The sequence below is a fragment of the Gigantopelta aegis genome, chromosome 7, assembly GCF_016097555.1.
Source record: "Gigantopelta aegis isolate Gae_Host chromosome 7, Gae_host_genome, whole genome shotgun sequence".
NCBI lineage: Eukaryota > Metazoa > Mollusca > Gastropoda > Neomphalida > Peltospiridae > Gigantopelta > Gigantopelta aegis.
This window is the reverse complement of record NC_054705.1, coordinates 18786074-18805082: the sequence shown is the minus strand read 5'-3', so window position 1 is coordinate 18805082 and position 19009 is coordinate 18786074. Positions and strand designations below refer to the sequence as shown.

General features: G+C 39.8%; 1 protein-coding gene across 1 annotated transcript in view; it reads left to right on the top strand.

Annotated features, from left to right (window-relative positions):
- The window catches only part of LOC121377446, a 34802-nt gene extending 16466 nt beyond the window's left edge, over nucleotides 1–18336 (top strand). The window contains exons 5-11 of the mRNA XM_041505433.1: nucleotides 1907–2140; nucleotides 3481–3711; nucleotides 9013–9234; nucleotides 12487–12723; nucleotides 14924–15130; nucleotides 16404–16634; nucleotides 18023–18336. Of these exons, the coding sequence (XP_041361367.1) occupies nucleotides 1907–2140; nucleotides 3481–3711; nucleotides 9013–9234; nucleotides 12487–12723; nucleotides 14924–15130; nucleotides 16404–16634; nucleotides 18023–18261 (1601 nt within the window). The 3' untranslated portion in view covers nucleotides 18262–18336. The remainder of the gene's footprint in view (nucleotides 1–1906; nucleotides 2141–3480; nucleotides 3712–9012; nucleotides 9235–12486; nucleotides 12724–14923; nucleotides 15131–16403; nucleotides 16635–18022) is intronic.
- The last annotated feature ends 673 nt before the right edge of the window (nucleotides 18337–19009 follow it).

Genomic DNA, 19009 nt, shown 5'->3' with positions numbered 1-19009 from the left:
TGTTAATCTACAAACCTGTAACACATTTGGATAAAGTTACACTTGAGTGAAACATTAGTCTGTGATTTTGAAATGGTGAAATACCCTCTAAAAATAGACTAAAACTCCATTCCATAACAGCTACTTCTCAGACGCACGTGCGTTTTTAAAACTATGAGAAATGCATTTTGTGATATTAAAAACACCAGGATGACCAAAAACACTTCGAATGTCGGAAAGTGATAATCTAAACCATAAAATCTAAGTAAATTATGATTTCAGTTATCAAAAACAGCTATAATAGTCAAACATATGCCTTAGTGTTTGAAAACTAGGGTATGTCCCTTTAACGTGAAATATGCAGTTGTTTCTATACTATACTGATGGAAAGAAATAAAGGATCACACAGATTACAACATGAAATAATGACTGCATCAAAAATCGATTCATATTGTCAGAAGTTGACTGGGAACATATAGGCAGCACATTCAACATTACAGACATTCAATCCCACATTACAACTTGGTATGAAATATAGACATTACTACGCTAGTTGTGAATTAAATTTGGTCTACAATTTGATGTGTCCCCTTATTTCTTTCCTTCAGTATATTAATTGTGTTTGAATGTGGTCCGGGCCGTTATATAGTCTGAATTGCGATAGTTCAGTTGTTTCTATCCTATTGTAAACTGAAGGCGGATGTGTTCTGTATTGTGATTGGTTAATTACATTCTTTTTTCCGGGATCAAATAGACAATAACACCCGGAAAGGTAAAGACGTCATTAGCTATTGGAACAGGCGAAGTTGACGATTCAAGGGTCTACACTTAGATTGTAGCCAGGCATTTTTTTTCAAGAAATACCAAATATACAGTTAGTTGCGTTGAAAAACGATCCAGTTTACAATGGACATAACCATATTAAGTTTTTAGATTTGCGGGTGTTATTGTCTATTTGATGCCCATATGTTTCATTTTTTATCTCAGGCTAACGCCTTCGGTTAAAAATGACATTTGCGGGATCAAATATATAATAGGACCCGCAAATCTAAAAACGTCATATGGTTATCTCCTAATTAATTGTTTATCAACATAGCCCGGGCCCGTTATGGGTGTATACTACCAAATCAAATCCCATAGAAGACAATAGTAACATATGTGGCTAACACTCTTACCTGCAGCGTATCAAGCGACATAAACGCCACGGATGTAAATACTAGCACCCCTCATTCTTAAAATGAATCAGAAATAAAATTGGGGTGTCAAGCTGCTGATTTCTGAGATAACGGGTAACGTCTATGACTACCCTAGTTCCGCACACATTTAGAATACAGTTTTTTTGCAGATACCCAATACATGTTTCAAGTACAAGGCTACTTGACATAGTGGTACTAGATGAAATAAAATTGCATAAATTTTTTTGCCCAAAAGAAGCTTTATTAATTTTTAATTTTTTTTTTACAATCAACACACACATTTATCATCAATTACATGACTTGTGGTGTTCACTTGTCTATCAAACGTTGGCTGCACCTCGAACTTTGACCCAACCGGACGTTATTTGGTTTAGTAATACCTATACTGATAACATACATTTTACAAAAAGTGTCCAGCTATGTGTTTTTATGACAACCAGGATCTGGTGTATTCTGACATAAACTGACAACCTTACTGACACTGCTGTTTCTACGGTGCAACCTGATATATTGTACACCTCATAAGGCATATATATTGCATACAGTTTTGTACAAATGCAATATGTCATATTAAACAACAAAATGTTTTTAAATAAAAGTCCTGAAGATATTTATATCTGTGACGTTACAAAAAACGTAAAAGCCAAAGACGTTCATGGGATGAAAAAAGCGCTAAAGTGGCATTAAACTTATGATCCGTCCTATCCTATTCTCTGTTCTGTTTTTTCTAGGTCGTCGACTTAGCAATTTCCACATTGACGTTCACAGAGGTACCATTGCACAACTACAGTTAGTCGGCTTGTGTCATTACCAAAGTGAACCCCTTAAGTCTGGGATCGCCAAGAGTTTCCGCTGCCCCTATGACCTGATAGGTCAGTTCGTTCGACTGTGGATTGACCACGACCGTCAGGCTTTAAACTTGTGTGAAGTCGAGGTGTACGGGTCGAAGTACATGTATATGCTCGGTATGTGGTAAGAAGGTTACACACCACAATTAATTATTTCATGCAGGCACGGGCCATAGCCCAGTGGTAAAGCGCTCGCGTGATGCGCGGTCGGTCTAGGATCGATCCCCGTCGGTGGGCCCAGTTAGGCTATTTCTCGTTCCACGAAGTGCACTACGACTGGTATATCAAAGGCCGTTGTAGCGGGTTTTCTTTCTACGGATAAATGTCAAAATTACTAAATGTTTGACATCCACTAGCCGATGATTGATAAATCATTGTGCTCTAGTGATGTACTTAAGCAAAACAAACAAACAAATTTTAATTATTCCACGCTTTTTACTACAATTTCTACGTCTATATCTATATATTCTGTGAAGAATACAGCACTGTCGAGAGGGTCATGTGACTGCTAGTTTTAGGGAGTGCTCTCAACTGACAAGCACCATGTAAAAATCTACATAGGTGTAAAAAAAGATCAACACCGTCTCGTGTTGCTGTTATACAAGTTATACAAGTTATACAAGTGGCACTATATCACTTGCACACTTGTTATCACAAGTTATGTCCCAATCATCGATTATAAGCGAAAATTAATCGATGTGATGATCGATTACATAAATACATAATCGATTGTGTGGGGAAATAGTAAATGTACTTGTTCCTCGAGTTTAGATGCTGGAATTGATGTAATAAATATGTTTGGGTTGGTGTTTGTTTTCAGGTGTACAGATAGAAAAACTATAATAAATAGTTATTAAAGTTAAAATTAGCCATTTGTAGGGTCTATCCTGGAGAACACAATAATTAATAGGTGCATGATTTTTTTAATTCAATCCTTCTTATGTTCATATAATTCTAACCGATTGTGTAATCGAAAGTTGATCGTTTGGTGCAAACCGATTATAACCGATGATCGATGGTGAAATTACAATCGATTCCCAACACTAGTTATCACTCAGTACTACACATAGCAAGTACAAGTAACTTCAAATGAGGTTTTTAAACTACTTCAGAGGTCAACCTACGTGTAATCATCATAGAAAGATTTTTAAAAAGCATATCAGAATTTTGTAGTATTTTTTATGACCTGTGTTCCTTTTTGATTAGCGGGACTCCAGACCAACATGCATAGCAGGATCGAACCACCTCGATGGATCAATTCAACTGATTGGATTTCTTTCTTTTTTCCAGCCAGATCACCACAACTGGTCAAAGTCCGTGGTATGTGCTTTCCTGTCTGTGGGATGGTGCATATAAAATAGTTTTGACATTCAATAGCTGATAATTAATTAATCAATGTGCTCTAGTGGTGTCTTTAAACAAACCAAAGTAACATTTTCTCTCTCTTCATTTGTCAGATCCGAGTGATGGGTCATGGGCGATAAACATGCCGGCCTCGCAATCATCAAGCCTAAATATAGGGTATCCAGCCGCCTCTAACGCAGTGGACGGCAACTATAACCAAGTCTTCGCTTATGGCTCGTGCTCACACACCCGCTACGGCGACAAGAGGCCGTGGTGGCAAGTGGATCTCTTGCAGATGTTGATCATCACCAGCGTCAAACTGTACAATCGTAAAGACTGCTGTGGTAGGTACTGCAAATTTAAAGCGACATACCAGTTTTTAAAAACTTACGCTAGGGTCAATCTGTCAACTGTCACTGCGAATTTAAAGCGACATTCCCGAGTTTTTAAACACTTATGCTAGGGTCAGACGGTCAACTGTCACTGCGGATTTTAAAGTGACATACCAGAGTTTTTAAACACTTACGCTAGGGTCAGACTGTCAATTGTAACTGCGAATTTAAAGCGACACACATGAGTTTTTAAACACTTATGCTAGGTTCAGACAGTCAATTGTCACTGCGAATTTAAAGTGACATACACAAGTTTTTGAACAGTTATGCTAGGATCAGACTGTCAACTGTCACTGCGAATTTAAAGTGACATACACAAGTTTTTGAACAGTTATGCTAGAATCAGACTGTCAACTGTCACTGCCAATTTTAAAGTGACATACCCGATTTTTAAAACACTTATGCTAGGATCAAACGGTCATGTCATGTCATAGGGCTTTATGTGCACATTCAGAGCAAGCTGTTGTAGCGCACACCTGTCTTGGGCACAAGAGCCGGCCTCGGCTGGCTCCTCCGTCCAGGACAGAAAAGGTGACAGGGTGGGGCAGAGTGAGCACCAGTAGCCCGACTGTGGTCGGTAGCAGGCGGGGTGCGGGGTGGGGTGGGGTGGGGGTAATGGTGCTATGGGAATTTTGAATGGAGCCAGAATTAAATTCTGGCTCCATTCAAAATTCCATAACACCAGTATTCCAACCCCCCCCCCCCCCTGCTACCGACCACGATTATGCCAAAAGAGAAAAGGTGCGCAAGTTTGATTGAGAAATTTGGGTGCAATTTTGAATGGTCGGTCAAAAAGAAAGTTTCGGAGGTAATATAGGTTTTGACATTAGTGAATCGAGAGTAGCTCGTTAATTAGACCTCTATGCTGCTGTGGTGTCTCCCTAGGTTGGCCATAGGGCCTGTAGACAACCAAGCACGTGTTCAAATTTGAAGTTCTTTATTCTTGTTCATGAATTGTTTTCTTATTCTTAAGTTCTTAACTCTAGAGATCCAAATACAGATTGACTGAAAGATATAAAAAATAAAAGAACTAAGTACTGTGTCTTTTCTATATCAATACATTAATAATACTAGACAAATTATATATTCACTATTTTGTAATTACAACATTTACGGTAATTTATAGTACAATCGAGCCAACCATGTGAAATATAAAAATGTGTTTTTACTTATATATATAACGTTAAATTCAATAACCCAAGAAATATAAAGGAAGTTTGTTACATAGAAAATCAAAATATTTATATTAAACGTGGGGATGACATGTATAATTTCTTTACCATTGTTTTAGGCGTTCTTTAATGTTGGTCGTCTGCACATGGTTGGTTGTCATTACGTTAGAATGATCTCCCTTGGCCCATGGTAAAGTAACGGGTGATATATAATCGACGCTAAAACTAAAAGAAAGCAGAATTTTCCCTCAAATAACTAAAAGTACTCTAGCGAACTACACAACACAGTTAATTAATTCAAACCCGATTGTTTGACCACTACGGGGCTCTTAAAAAGGGCCTGACCGTTTCTGGTCGCGGCATGACAACCCAGCGGAGACTCGTGCAATTGTGTAAACACCGGTAGGCAAGGCGCTGTCATTCCGGGGTTTTTTCCAAATCTTGTTGTTGTTGCACTTAACAACGTCCTCCTCTTCAGTGTCACCAAGTACCAAGTAGACCACATGAGCAAGTATTTGGGGGTGGAATAGGGTAGGCTGGTATTCTTTTGTCCAGCTTCCCCTGGGTGCAGTGCAATTGTGTACTCTGAGCCAGTATTCTTTTGTCCAGCTCCTTATTAGAGTACGTGCTGGGCCATTAAATGGGAGCGGGTGCATTGTTATCATTAGTCAATGCACCCTATGTACTGTTGCGGTTGTGCATGCTGTCTGTTTGTAAACCCTAGTTTGGTGTTAAGGTTGTTCCTATTGTCCTAAGTCCCTATTCTAATGTAATCAACTGCAATCCAGAGCCCCCCACCCCCCCCCCCCCCATCCTTGGATTATAATGAAATACAAGGAGAGGGGGGGATTATACTAGCCTAGCTATCTAACTTGAAGGGTTTTCCCTTATAGTGTGAGTATTGGTTAAAAAGCCTAGTGCTTAGTATACTTAGTTTGGTTACCAATGAAACAATGCATCTATTTAGGTAGGGACCGGCCTCGGTGGCGTCGTGGCAGGCCATCGGTCTACAGGCTGGTAGGTACTGGGTTCGGATCCCAGTCGAGGCATGGGATTGTTAATCCAGATACCGACTCCAAACCCTGAGTGAGGGCTCCGCAAGGCTCAATGGGTAGGTGTAAACCACTTGCACCGACCAGTGATACATAACTGGTTCAACAAAGGCCATGGTTTGTGCTATCCTGCCTGTGGGAAGCGCAAATAAAAGATCCCTTGCTGCCAATCGGAAGAGTAGCCCATGTAATGGCGACAGCGGGTTTTCCTCTCAAAATCTGTGTGGTCCTTAACCATATGTCTGACGCCATATAACCGTAAATAAAATGTGTTGAGTGCGTCGTTAAATAAAACATTTTCTATTTAGGTAGGGAGTCAACTATCGATAGTATGTAAGTAACTGTATACATGTACTAAGTTGAATTTTGTTTCCCACCCCTTTAAATTCTTAGCTAAGTTTGCAAACTTATTGGTAATATGAAGTTAAATGATGTCTAATAAGTGAGCTTACTTGTTATCTATCTGGTTGTCTGGTAATCTGGTTTTCTGGTTTCTTATCCGCCTCTTCTTCTGGAACCCTAAGTGACTCACCTTATATTGCTATAATAGAGCTTGTAATTGGTAGTAAATGGTGCAGGTGCAAGTGCAAAGGCAAAGTCGTGAAGGTTATTTACAGTATTAAGGGGATAACCACCGCAATAATTTCCTAAAAAGAAGAAGAAATAAAGAGCATTTATATCTACAAATATACAAGTTTATCGGGTATAATATCGTGCTTTTACCCCTCGTCGTTGGTCCCCCGGGGTGGAGTGCATAGTCGAGGCCGAGTGCTTAGGGTCGCTCCTCCATCCGAGGGACATATATTGTTAAACATTCCACCGTTCTCTCCCCGGGTTTGGAATGCATGGTCGAGGTCGAATGCTTTAAAACAGTTATGCTAGGTTCAGACTGTCAACTGTCATTGCGAATTTTAAATTGGTTGATTTGCCGTAGTTGTTCGAAAGGTACCTCCTTACTGGAGCCTTTTGGGATTGGTTAATATGAGTTGGTATTCTTTTGTAATTTAAAGTGACAAAACCCTAGATTCTAAACACGTATGCTAGGTTCAGAGTGTCAACTGTTACGACGAAGTTGGCCAACGGTTGCGTTGTAATTTCCCCAACTCCCGACTTAGATAGGTGCGGTCAGATTAACAACTAATGGGTTATGCGACAAGAATCGAGTTGTAAGAGCGCTCATACTAGCAACTGGACAGTCGTAGTACAAGTTGTGAGAGCAGAAATGTTGCCATCTTTGTAGTGACCCTAACATAAGGCCTATTGTTCAATAGCGCCATTTTTGCAAACTGAAATTGTACTTTACTTTTATTTTATTGTTTAGATTATCCATTTCTGTACATTTGAAGTGTTTCTGGTCTTCCTGGTGTTTTTAATATAACAAAATTAATTTTTTTATCTTAAAAAACAAATAAACACAAAAACGCAAACAAAACAAAAGTTTTAGTGTATTTTTAAGAGTATTTCACCGTTTCAACATCACAAACTCTTATTTTGCTTTGTTGTAATATATATTATCCCAATGTGTTAGGTCTCACTACACAGATGTCATCTGCCACTGAAACCCATGTTAAATTGCCCAACTTAGATTTCATTTATTATCGTGCTTATATCCAAATAAACTTTAAGCACGCTGTCCTGGGCACACACCTCAGCTAACTGGGATGTCTGTCAAGGACAGTGGGTTAGTGTTTAGAGTGATGAAGTCAGTGTAGTGACGTCAACATCGACATTTATGTGTTCGCTGGTGCGCGAATGTATAGGGATGAAACTTGGAAAACTGGCGGCGAGTGTGGTTCAGCGACGAGTTGCTTTTCCTTCTACAGCGACGTGATGGACGACAACGTGTTTACAGATGCCGCAATGAACGTTTTGCCAACAACTGTGTCGCCCAAGTTGACAGATTCGGTGGAGGGAGTGTCATGATGTGGGGAGCCATCTCATACACCGGCAAAAGTGAACTTGTGTTCGTACAAGGCAACCTGACAGCTGTACGCTACCGGGATGAAATTCTTCGCCGTCACATGCTTCCCATTTTGGATCGACAGAGAGAACTCTTTCAGCAGGACAATGCCAGGCCGCATACGGCACGTGTAACAATGGATTTCCTACAAAATGAGACCATTAATGTGCTGCCATGGCCATCAAGAACGCCAGATCTCAACCCCATTTGTCTCTGGGACAAACTCGACAGATGTGTACGCCAGCATGACCCGGAGCCTCAGACGCTTCCACAACTGTCACATGCACTGCAGGAAGAATGGGCTACGATTCCACGTGCCCGGATTCAGAGACTCATTCAGTTTATGCCAAGGAGATGTCACGCAGTGATTGCTGCTACTGGTGGCCACACAAGGTACTGATTTCAGTGCCCTCGTGCGACGCTGTTTGGTGACGAAAACGCCTCCATGAAAACGCTGTCAGTCCATAGCAAGAACATTGTTACATACTCATGTCAAATTTGACTGTGATACGATCATAAATAACGAAATTATGCTACTTTGTATTAAATCTGATAATTCCATGAATATTTCGCCTATGCTTTTTTTTTTTTTTTTTGACAGAGTATATAAATAGTTATATTTATCTAGGCGCTTACATCCATACATCCATACACACACTCACATGCAAGGAGAGAGAGAGAGAGAGAGAGCGAGAGAGAGAGAGAGAGAGAGAGAGAGAGAGAGAGAGAGAGAGAGAGAGAGAGAGAGAGAGAGAGAGAGAGAGAGAGAGAGAGAGAGAGGGAGAGAGAGAGGGAGAGAGATAGAGGGGAGGGAGAGATGGGAGAGGGACTGAGAGGTAGTTACCAGGAAAGATAGGGAATGGGAAAAAGACAGGAGGGAGAGAGGGAAGATGAGAGAAAGATGGAAGGGGAGATCGAGAAAGAGTGAGAGACATAGGGAGGGAGAGAGATAGGGATGAGTAGAGAGAAAGAGAGATATGGAGGAAATATTAGGGATAGAGAAAGAAGGGGGAAGAGATAGACAAAATCCGAAAAATAATGATTTTTAAATATAATTAGTTTATCCTAGGTTTTGCACTCCACGACTTCCGGATTGATGTGTTTGCAAACGCACACGACACAGACCCTAAGAAATGTAATGAGCAGTTATCGTCTCCAATGGGGCTCGCTCGGAAATATAAATGTATCCAGGACCTTGTAGGACGCATCGTTCGTGTCACAAAAACGAAAATCCTCCGAGACAGAGACGTGCTGGCGTTGTGTGAAGTCAAGGTGTACGGCTGGAAACTGGGTACGTTATGCTAGTATCAGACTGTCAACTGACACGATTAGGTTGGCCAACTCGATGGTTGCGTTGTAATAATTTCCCCAACGGCCATCTTACGACGGGTGCGCTCAGATTAACAACTAATCGGTCATAGAAGTCGTATACGATGAGAATCGAGTTGTTAGAGCGCAAGACTAGAAACTTGATAGATGTAGAGGTCGTAAGACCAGAAAGTTTGCCAACTTGGTCGTGGCCGTTGGTAGTCAGAGCCTAGTATGACATATGCTGACCATATCCTGGAAATATCCTGGAAATAGTTTACAAAAATGACTTAGACACTTGTTTCTTTTTCTTTTAAATTAATATACATATTTGCAATTGTAAATGTAACTAATTATTTCACAGGATCGTAAAGCTTTTCACTGTAAGTAATTATTTTCGTTTGATCTAACAGTTTGGTACATCTGTTCGGGTTCGCTGTTGTTTCTTTTACGTTCACTGAAGCATGACAACTCACACACAAAAAATCATCAGCCACCTGTTGTTGCTGTTCATACCCAAATGAAAAAAAAAGAAATAACACACAATACTTATAATTAAATTTGAAACACAATAAAAGTTCATATTTTATTTTTTTTTTTGTCAGCTGACCGCAAAGTATTATAGAAAAGCCTGAGTGTACGCATTAAGCAGTGACGTAACTGACACACTATCAAGATTCTCCACTAAAATAAAATAAAACATTCTACAAATAAATGAAATTATTTTGTTATAATTTGTTTTTATAGGCATATAGCTAAAGGTATAGCCTCTATTAGAAATTAGCGAGAAAAATTAGGCAGAGTTACGTCCCGTAACCGTTATCCATTTCCGGCGCGTTCCGGTGGCAGAAACAATGGCTGATGACCACAGTTGTTTGTGAATTTTCAGCTGAGATTTATGCATACCAGCCCCTGGCATCATAAATGTCCCCTACCTAGGCTTTAAAAATAAAGAATGATGCAGGTAAAAATTAAGTTGATGAAATTGTGTTTTGTTATACTAGTAATTGACCATGTGTTAAATATAAGAGATGAATCTAGCGAGGTGTCACCCACCCTGATTGTTTAGGTTTTTTTCAAAGCTGCAATCTCGCCTCTCATTAATGATCATAATTTCATTTAAACATACAAACACACCTATAGTTTTAATGAATTGTGTGCGACAGTAACACGGTTGTAATAGATAATAGAAACATACATGTATGTTCATCGTGCGTCCCTCGGGGAATGCATTTTTTCATACTATGGAATTTACTTCGAGTTATTTATTTCTGAGCCGCTTGTTTTCTAAATTACACACAAAAATAGTATATTTTTGTTATTTCCAAAACACTTTTATTTTTATTTTTACGTTAAATTATTTACAAAAACAACAAACAACATTTTTGTAGGAGGATGGGGCAGACTGTATGTAATATTCCGATCAGAACAGTCCCCTTCCCCACGTGCTATATATATATTTTTTTTCAATGTATTTCCGGGGACGCATGACCCGACCCTTCCCCTAAAAACATCACTAGCCAGTCTAGACTAAATATTTCGTTTGCTGCAAATTAATTAGGCCTATATACATTGCATTATAAAGTGTACATTTTGCTGTAATAACAGCTAAATGAATAATTTAACCTAAAAACATCTACCTATAGTAACAGTCCTTGTTTTGTTTACATCAAAATATTTGTGTAAACATATTTATGTTAGTTTTGTATGCCGATTATGTACGGTTAAATGTTAAAATAAAGACATTGTTCTATACATGATTATCAGCGTAAGCGGCAGGCAAAACAAAAAACCTAATATTTTTAAAATAAAAACCCCTCAACAATTTTACCTCCCCCCAAAGAAAACCTCAGTAACAACAACAAATCTGCCCCCAAATAAACAATAGCCTACAAAACAAGGCCACACACCAGTACCAAAAACATAACCCAGACGAACACCTACATTAAAAAAAAGTTTTATCTATGTACATATACCAGTGGCGTAGGGAGGTGCATGCACACACACACACACACACACACACACACACACACACACACACACACACATACATACATATATCAGTGGCGTAGGAAGGTGCCAAAAAGTGGGGGGCACACTTTTATATTTTCACACTTTTACACTATTATAAAGCGAAATATCAGAAAAGCGCCCCCCCCCCCCCCTTGCCGCTCCCCCACTTCCTACGCCAGTGAATATATATATATATATACACACACGATGGAATGCTTAATGGTTGTGCATATTAATAATTGCAGGTAGATATTAAATTACATAATGAAATTGTGTCCCTTACACTATGTCCATCTGACAATGACACTGGACTTGGTGTTCCGATTTGTTTGCGAATCACATAGAAACCTTATCGTTAGACAAGGAAGTGAATTTCTGTATCGTTAGTTTGATTATTAACTACTGCATAGGTCGTAGTTAATAATGCAGCTAGCGGTACAGATAATCGCAGCGAGTCATTTAGTCAAATTAATGTACACTTCCGTTCGTACACAGTGATATATATACAAACACATGCATATTACTTGCAAATGTCAAAACTTTATTAAGGTGCCTTTTTAAACGAGTCAATTATCAATGAGCCCTTTTTCTTGGTCTCCCCAAGACGTGTTCGTAAGTATTTCTGTTGAGCACAAAACATTTTGTACATTTTCTTTTCTGTAAAAGGAGATTGGACACAATCTGACAAACAATAATAGTATTACAAAACTTTATTAACGTCAAAAAATAAAAGAACAAGTCGACGACTACTCCTCAATGCTGTAGTAACAAAGGGCCTTTGTTGCAAAGCGACTGGAGCGTGAAAGCGACTGAAATAATTTAGTGGGTGACTGGGGCCACTTAGCGCTATGCAAATCAAGGGCAGATAAGTATGTTTCTAATAAAGGTTATAAACTGTATGTTTCCAAGCACAAAACCGCCATTATTCCAACTTTGACATTGCGTCTTTAATTATTACAAAATATATTTTTCTGTTTACATCTTTATATTTATAGTTTTAGATCAGCCAGTGCATCACGACTGGTATATCAAAGGCCATGGTATGTGCTATCCTGTCAGAATGGATGGTGCATACAAAAGATCCGTTGCTACTTACAGAAAAATGTAGCGGGTTTCCTCTCCAAGACTATATGTCAAAATTACCAAGTGTTCGACATCAAATAGCCGACGATTAACAAATCAATATGCTTTAGAGGTGTAGTTAAACAAAACAAATAAACAGTTTCAGATCCTGAATACCTGAAGAGTCGGGACAATTTTGCTGTAGGCCAACGGGTGGCTCAGTCCGCGGGCACGGTCAGCGGGGCCAGGGCCGTGGACGGCAATCTGCATAACAACGATGCCGGCGGCACGTGTTCCCTGACGGTCGCCAATAGTCGAGGTAGTGGCTGGTTGACGGTGATGTTCGGCACGATATACGTTGAAGCCATCTTGCTCGTCTTCAGAGTTGACTGCTGTGGTGGGTATATATTTACAACGTCACGCACTTTTCTCCCCAGTGGCGTAGCGAGGGGAGGGTGGGGCAAGGGGTCACCCCCCCCAATCAAACCTTTTTTTTCTTTAACTATTAAATTTTATAAAATACATACATACACATAAATAGTGTGAGTTACCCCCACCCCATATGGGTTGGCCCCTCCCCTAATTTAAAATTCTCAATGCCAGTGTTTTTCCTTCTTTGTTTTGTTTTGTTTTAGGTGTGTTTTTTTTTTGTTGTTGTTGTTTGGTTTTTTGGGGTGGGTTTTTTTTGTTGGGGGGGGGGGCTTTGTGGGTTTTGTTGGGTTTGGGATCTCCTAGGGAGTGTCGGTCCTTTTATGTTCATGGAAGCAATCACGACTTTGCCTTTTTTCTTTGCTGCCGACGATTTTGATCACAGATCTGTTTTGGTTTGTGTATTGTTGGGTTGTTTTTGGGTTTTTTTGTGGGGTTTTTTTTTTTTGGGGGGGGGGTGGGTGGGGGGGGCGTGTTAAATTATTTGTTTGTTTTTTTGGAGGGAACTTTTTTATTGTGTTATTTTCTTTTGGGTTATTTATTTAAAGGGTTATTTATTGATGTTGTAGATTTGTTGGTATTTGGGGGGAGGGTGGGGTCTTTTATTGCTGTTTCTTTCTTTGCTACCGACGAAGGCGACTTTAAAACTAGGGGAAGGATTTAGCTCATTCGGTTGAGTGCTCGTTTGAGTGCACGAGTCAACCATACAACATCCTACTTGGACCATAATTAAAAATGACCATCTTCAATCACGTTTTATATGCATTGTCTTTATGTGCATAATATTTTCTATTTAAAACATTTCAGTAGATTATGACTCATTTAAATTTTTAATACCTCATTAGGCCTGTGAATAAATCAGATTATGGTGATAAAAGGTCAATCGTGATTTTGGGTCCAGGATACCGATTTTGTCATCACGTGCAAGATTATTCAATCAAAATCCCGAATCGATAATTTAAAACTGCAAGGAATTATTGGGTGCATTGTAGGCCTAAATATCATGTGCCCTTTATGAGAGCTGATAAAAATGTATTTAATACATGCATATACTAGTATGTACATTAAATCTAACAACTAATAATAAATTATGGCATGTGCCAGCCTGACATTTTGAAAAAGACTTGCTTTGTATATTTTGTTACGCACAGTGCTTCCTCCCCGAAGCTGTTTTTGTATTCATAATTTTAGTTTTTCATTATTAAAAATTAACTTTTATAAATAAAGAATTGAACAAATCAATCCCTTCTTTTATTCAAGGAGATCATACGGTCGACTTATTTATTTTCCCATTAGGGCATTACTTTCTAAGTGTGAAACTTGTGACCCTAGTTGCTTAACATTTTCACCATGTTAATTTTGTACATCAGGTAAAATTTCTTACTTATTGTCAGGAATCAGAATGTCCACCCTGATTTTTATGATGTCCCAGGTGGTCCCCTCACCCAATATGGAAGCTGATTTAGGGAACCTCCGATTCATGTAAAAAGTCCCCAGCTCCAGGAGTAATATGTCTGTTAATCCCATAAACGACTCTAAACGAATGGTTTATAGGGTGTATACTACCAAATCAAATCCCATAGACGATAATAGTAACATATGTGGCTAAAACTCCTACCTGCAACGTATCAACCGACATAAACGCCACGGATATAAATACTACCACCACTTACACTTAAAGTGAATCAGAAAAAAATGGGGGTCAAGCTGCTCGTTTCTGAGATAACGGGTAGCTCTATGACTACCCTAGTTTCGCACAAAATTCGAGTACTTTTTTTTACAGGTACCCCATACATGTTTCAAGCACAAGGCTACTTGACACATTGGTACTAGATGAAATAAAATTGCACATTTGTTTTACCCAGATGAAACTATTATTTTTTACAACCAACACACTCACATTTATAACCAATCACAGGACTTGTGGTGTTCACTTCTCTATCAAAAGTTGGGTGCACCTCGAACTTTGACCCAGCCGGAAGTTATTTCGTTTAGTACTACCTAAAGAGTATGTATATGTTGAAATCTAGCCTCGAATACTCGCAGTCGAGTCGGACTTACGCCACGTGACCTATTACTTTTGGTCAGCGACCGAAAATATAGAAATTTATCTAATCATATCTTGCCAATGTATACAGTGATTTGAGAATAAATGAACGTTTTTGTAGAAAATCAAGCTCCCACTCTGTTTGTGTGGGTGAACGAGAAGGTGTTGTGTGGCAGACAGCAGAAGCGGTATGAGAAAGGCGCGGCGGTCAGTTATCCCTGCCCTTCCGACACGCTGGGGCATTACATCATCGTCACACAACGTCCGGGAACCCCTCCCACTGATATCATTCCGATATGTGAAGTAGAGGTGTATGGAACTAGACAAGGTATACAAGGTATACCATCCAGTCTCTCTCTCTCTCTCTCTCTCTCTCTCTCTCTCTCTCTCCAGTCCGATGGCATGTACTATCCTATCTGTGGGAAGCTGTATATAAAAGATCCCTTGCTGCTAATCGTAAAGAGTAGCCCAATGCGTGACGGCAGCGAGTTTCCTCTCACATTAACTGTGTGGTCCTTAACCATATGCCCGATGCCATTACATATAACCGTAATTAAAATGTGTTCAGTGTGTCATTTCATAAAACATTCCTTCATTCCTCTCTTTCTTTGGTCTCGGATGTCGTTCAAAGACCGTTTATTCTTTATGTAAGTCCCTGTGTGTGCTGTTCCTCATCATGTTTGACATTCAATAGTCGATGATTAATTAATCAATATGCTCTAGTGGTGTCGTTATACAAAACAAACTTTAACTCTATGACGGTGTCTTGGTTCGTTTAGTGCTACCATTGTTTCTGTTTTAGGCTAAGTACGGCCCTGTTACATGTTGGTCATATATGCCGTGTATACGCAGCCACAAACGAAACGCGAATTTGTTTTCAGTTCTCAAGCACGGTGGAAGCAAGTAGACATTGGGGGAGGGATAGGGCGGGCTGACTGAGATCGAGGGCACAAAGCAAACTTCGGGAGTATGCTCCCCCGTAAATTACGAAAATTAGATCTCCTCCAATGCAATTTTCTGCATTCTAGAAATAAAATTCATCTCTGCTCAATATTTACTATCAATAATATTTTTTATTCAGAATTATTGGAGGGCTAGAGAGCACTCCCAGCCCCACCTCCACCCCCCTACCCCTAGTCCGCCGTGCCTGCGAATAATATATTATGTATACACGTTAAAGGTTCATACCCTAGTTTTTAAACACTATGGCATATTTTTTACATTTGTAGCCGTTTTTGAAAACTGAAATCATACTTTATTTAGATTTTATGGCTTAGATTATCAATTTTGTTCATCCTGGTGTTTTTATATCAAAAATGCATTTCTCATATTTTTAAAAACGCACGTGCGTCTGAGAAGTAACAATTATGGAGTCGAGTGTTAGTCTACTTTTAGAGGGTATTTCACCATTTTAAAGTCACAGTTTTACTCAAATGCAACGTTATCCAAGTGTGTTACAGGTTTGTAGATTAACTAAACTTAGTGACAATTTTCACAGGTTAAAACTAGGGTTTGTCCGTTTAAATGCAGGGTGGTGAAACACAACGCCAGAGTCGGTTAAGGAGGAATTTGCCCCAGTTGAATTTTTGTTTCTTCTGTAGATAAAAACTGGGCACTGGGCGCGAAAGCGAGTGTTTTGTATCTAACTACGGGTGACAAGCAGGTCGGACAGCCGCACGACGCCCCCCAGGCTACGGACGGGGACTTCTCGAACAGGTATTCGGAGAACGTGTGTCCCGTACATGTGGGGAATTATTTCTTCACGCTCGTTGTCGACCTACACGCATACCTGCATGTGGACAGGGTCGTGTACAACACTGCAGTAGGACACAGTAAGTGTGTGTTATGCTAGTGTCAAAATATTAGTTGTCACGACGGAGTTGGCCAACTCGACATTTGCCTTGTGTGTGTATACAGAGAGAGAGAGAGAGAGAGAGAGAGAGAGAGAGAGAGAGAGAGAGAGAGAGAGAGAGAGAGAGAGAGAGAGAGAGAGAGAGAGAGAGGAGAATTATATAAATATTAACAAGCATTTCTGACTCGCAAATTGTCTCTCATGCCCATAGTCGAACGGTCACTCGTTGTTTTTTTTTTAGGGGGAGCAAGCTGATTTTTACCTGAATTAAACGAAAATGTCCCAATTAGGAGAGAGAGAGAGAGAGAGAGAGAGAGAGAGAGAGAGAGAGAGAGAGAGAGAGAGAGAGAGAGAGACTTTTTTAACATGCCCCTGTACCACTAAGGATTTCGGGCACACAATTGAAAAACAACATTTATTCATATTAGTATCTGGGGGCGAGACGTAGTCCAGTAGTAAAGCGCTCGCTTGATGTGCTGTCGGTTTGGGATCGATCCCCGTCAGTGTGGTATACCAAAGGCTGTAGTATATGTTGTCCTGTCTATGGGATGGTGCATATAAAAGATCCCTTGCTGCTAATTGAAAATAGTAGCCCATGAAGTGACGACAGCGTGTTTCCTTCCTTAATATATATGTTGTCCTTAACCATATTATGTCCGACGCTATATAACCGTAAAATAAAATGTGTTGAGTGCGTCGTTAAATAAAACATTTCCTTTCCCGTTCTTCATACTAGTATCACAGGTAAACACCTATATAGGTTTATCAACGAATTACTAGGCATTTTTACACGGATTACAACTAATTTTGCGTATAGGATGATTGAAATACATAATAAAAAGGTATCGTGTTAACATGTTTTGCCCGAATATCGGTCCTCTTTGCCTGAAATTGAGGATTTGCTCCAGCACTAGCGGGACAATTTCCTCTCAAAAAGTACCAAATGTTTGACATCCGGTGACTAATAAATCAATGTGCTCTGGTGGTGTTGTTAAACATGACGCACACTGTAACTTGTCCATACGTACGTATGCATGTGCATGTGTATGGATTAAATCATGCATTTTACATCTATAATGTTTTAGGGTCGGGAACTAGTCCAGTCGGTAGAGCGCTCGTCTGAGGTGCATGTGTCGCAAGATCGAACCACCTCAGTGGATACATTCTCTGATTGGGTTTTATCCCGTTCCAACCAGTGCCCCACAACTGGTATATTAAAGGCCGTGATAATGGAAAAAAAAAATAATGTGTCTGGTTTCCTCAAAGACCACGTGTCAAAATTACCAAAACAGCCAATAAATAAATAAATTGATGTGCTCTAGTGGTGTCGTTGAACAAAACAAACTCTCTTCTTTTTTGTTCTTGTAGCTTTTACAATGGGCAACGTGGCTGTTTGGTTAGCTAACCCGCAGGTGAAATACATGAACAAACACGTATGTTACCGCGTCTCTGGAACTACTGGTGCCGGTGAGTATGTGACGGTCAAGTGCAAGGGCTTTGGACCAGACCTCATCGCCAGTCGAGTTATTTTGAAAAATACTTTAAGAGGACAGCCGATGTTAATCTGCGAGGTAGAAGTCTACGGAAGATTCGCCTATTATGTATAACGCCTTTCTTGTGAAGATGTTGGTAAAAAATATAATATCGAATATTTAAGAAAGAATAAAGTTCTAAAGAACGTTTAAAATATCCGAGTTTGGTTTTCTGATACGGGGGGGAGGGGGGGGGGGAGGGGGCGTTGAGATGTAGCCCAGTGGTAAAGTGCTCGCTTGGTTCGCGGTCGGTGTGGGATCGATCCCCGTCGGTGGGCCCATTGGTCAATTTTTTTTCGTTCCAGCCAGTGTAACATGACTGGTATATCAAATGCCGCGGTATTTGCTATTATATCTGTGGGATGGTGCATATAAAAGATACCTTGCTACTAATGGAAAAATGTAGCTGGTTTTCTCTCTTAGACAGCAAAACAATACTAAATGTTTCACATCCAGTAGCAGGTGATTAATAAATCAACGTGCTCTAGTGGTGTTGTTAAACAAAACAAACCTCTTTTTTCTTGTGAAGACGTTGGTAGAAATATATAAAATATTCAAGAAAAAACAAAGAAATACATTTTAAAATGCCCGAGTTTGGTTTTCTGACGGCATGTTTGCAGCACGTGCGGTACAACACAAAAAACACGACATCATACTTTTGGAGGAGTTTTATACCTCGTATGAGGCGGGATTTAGCTCAGTTGGTTGAGTGCTTGCTCGAGGAGCTTGCGGGGAAAGGTCGAACCACCTCGGTTGATCCATTCAACTTTTTGTGTTTTTCTCGTTGCAACCAGTGCACCACAGCTGGTCAAAGACCGTGGTA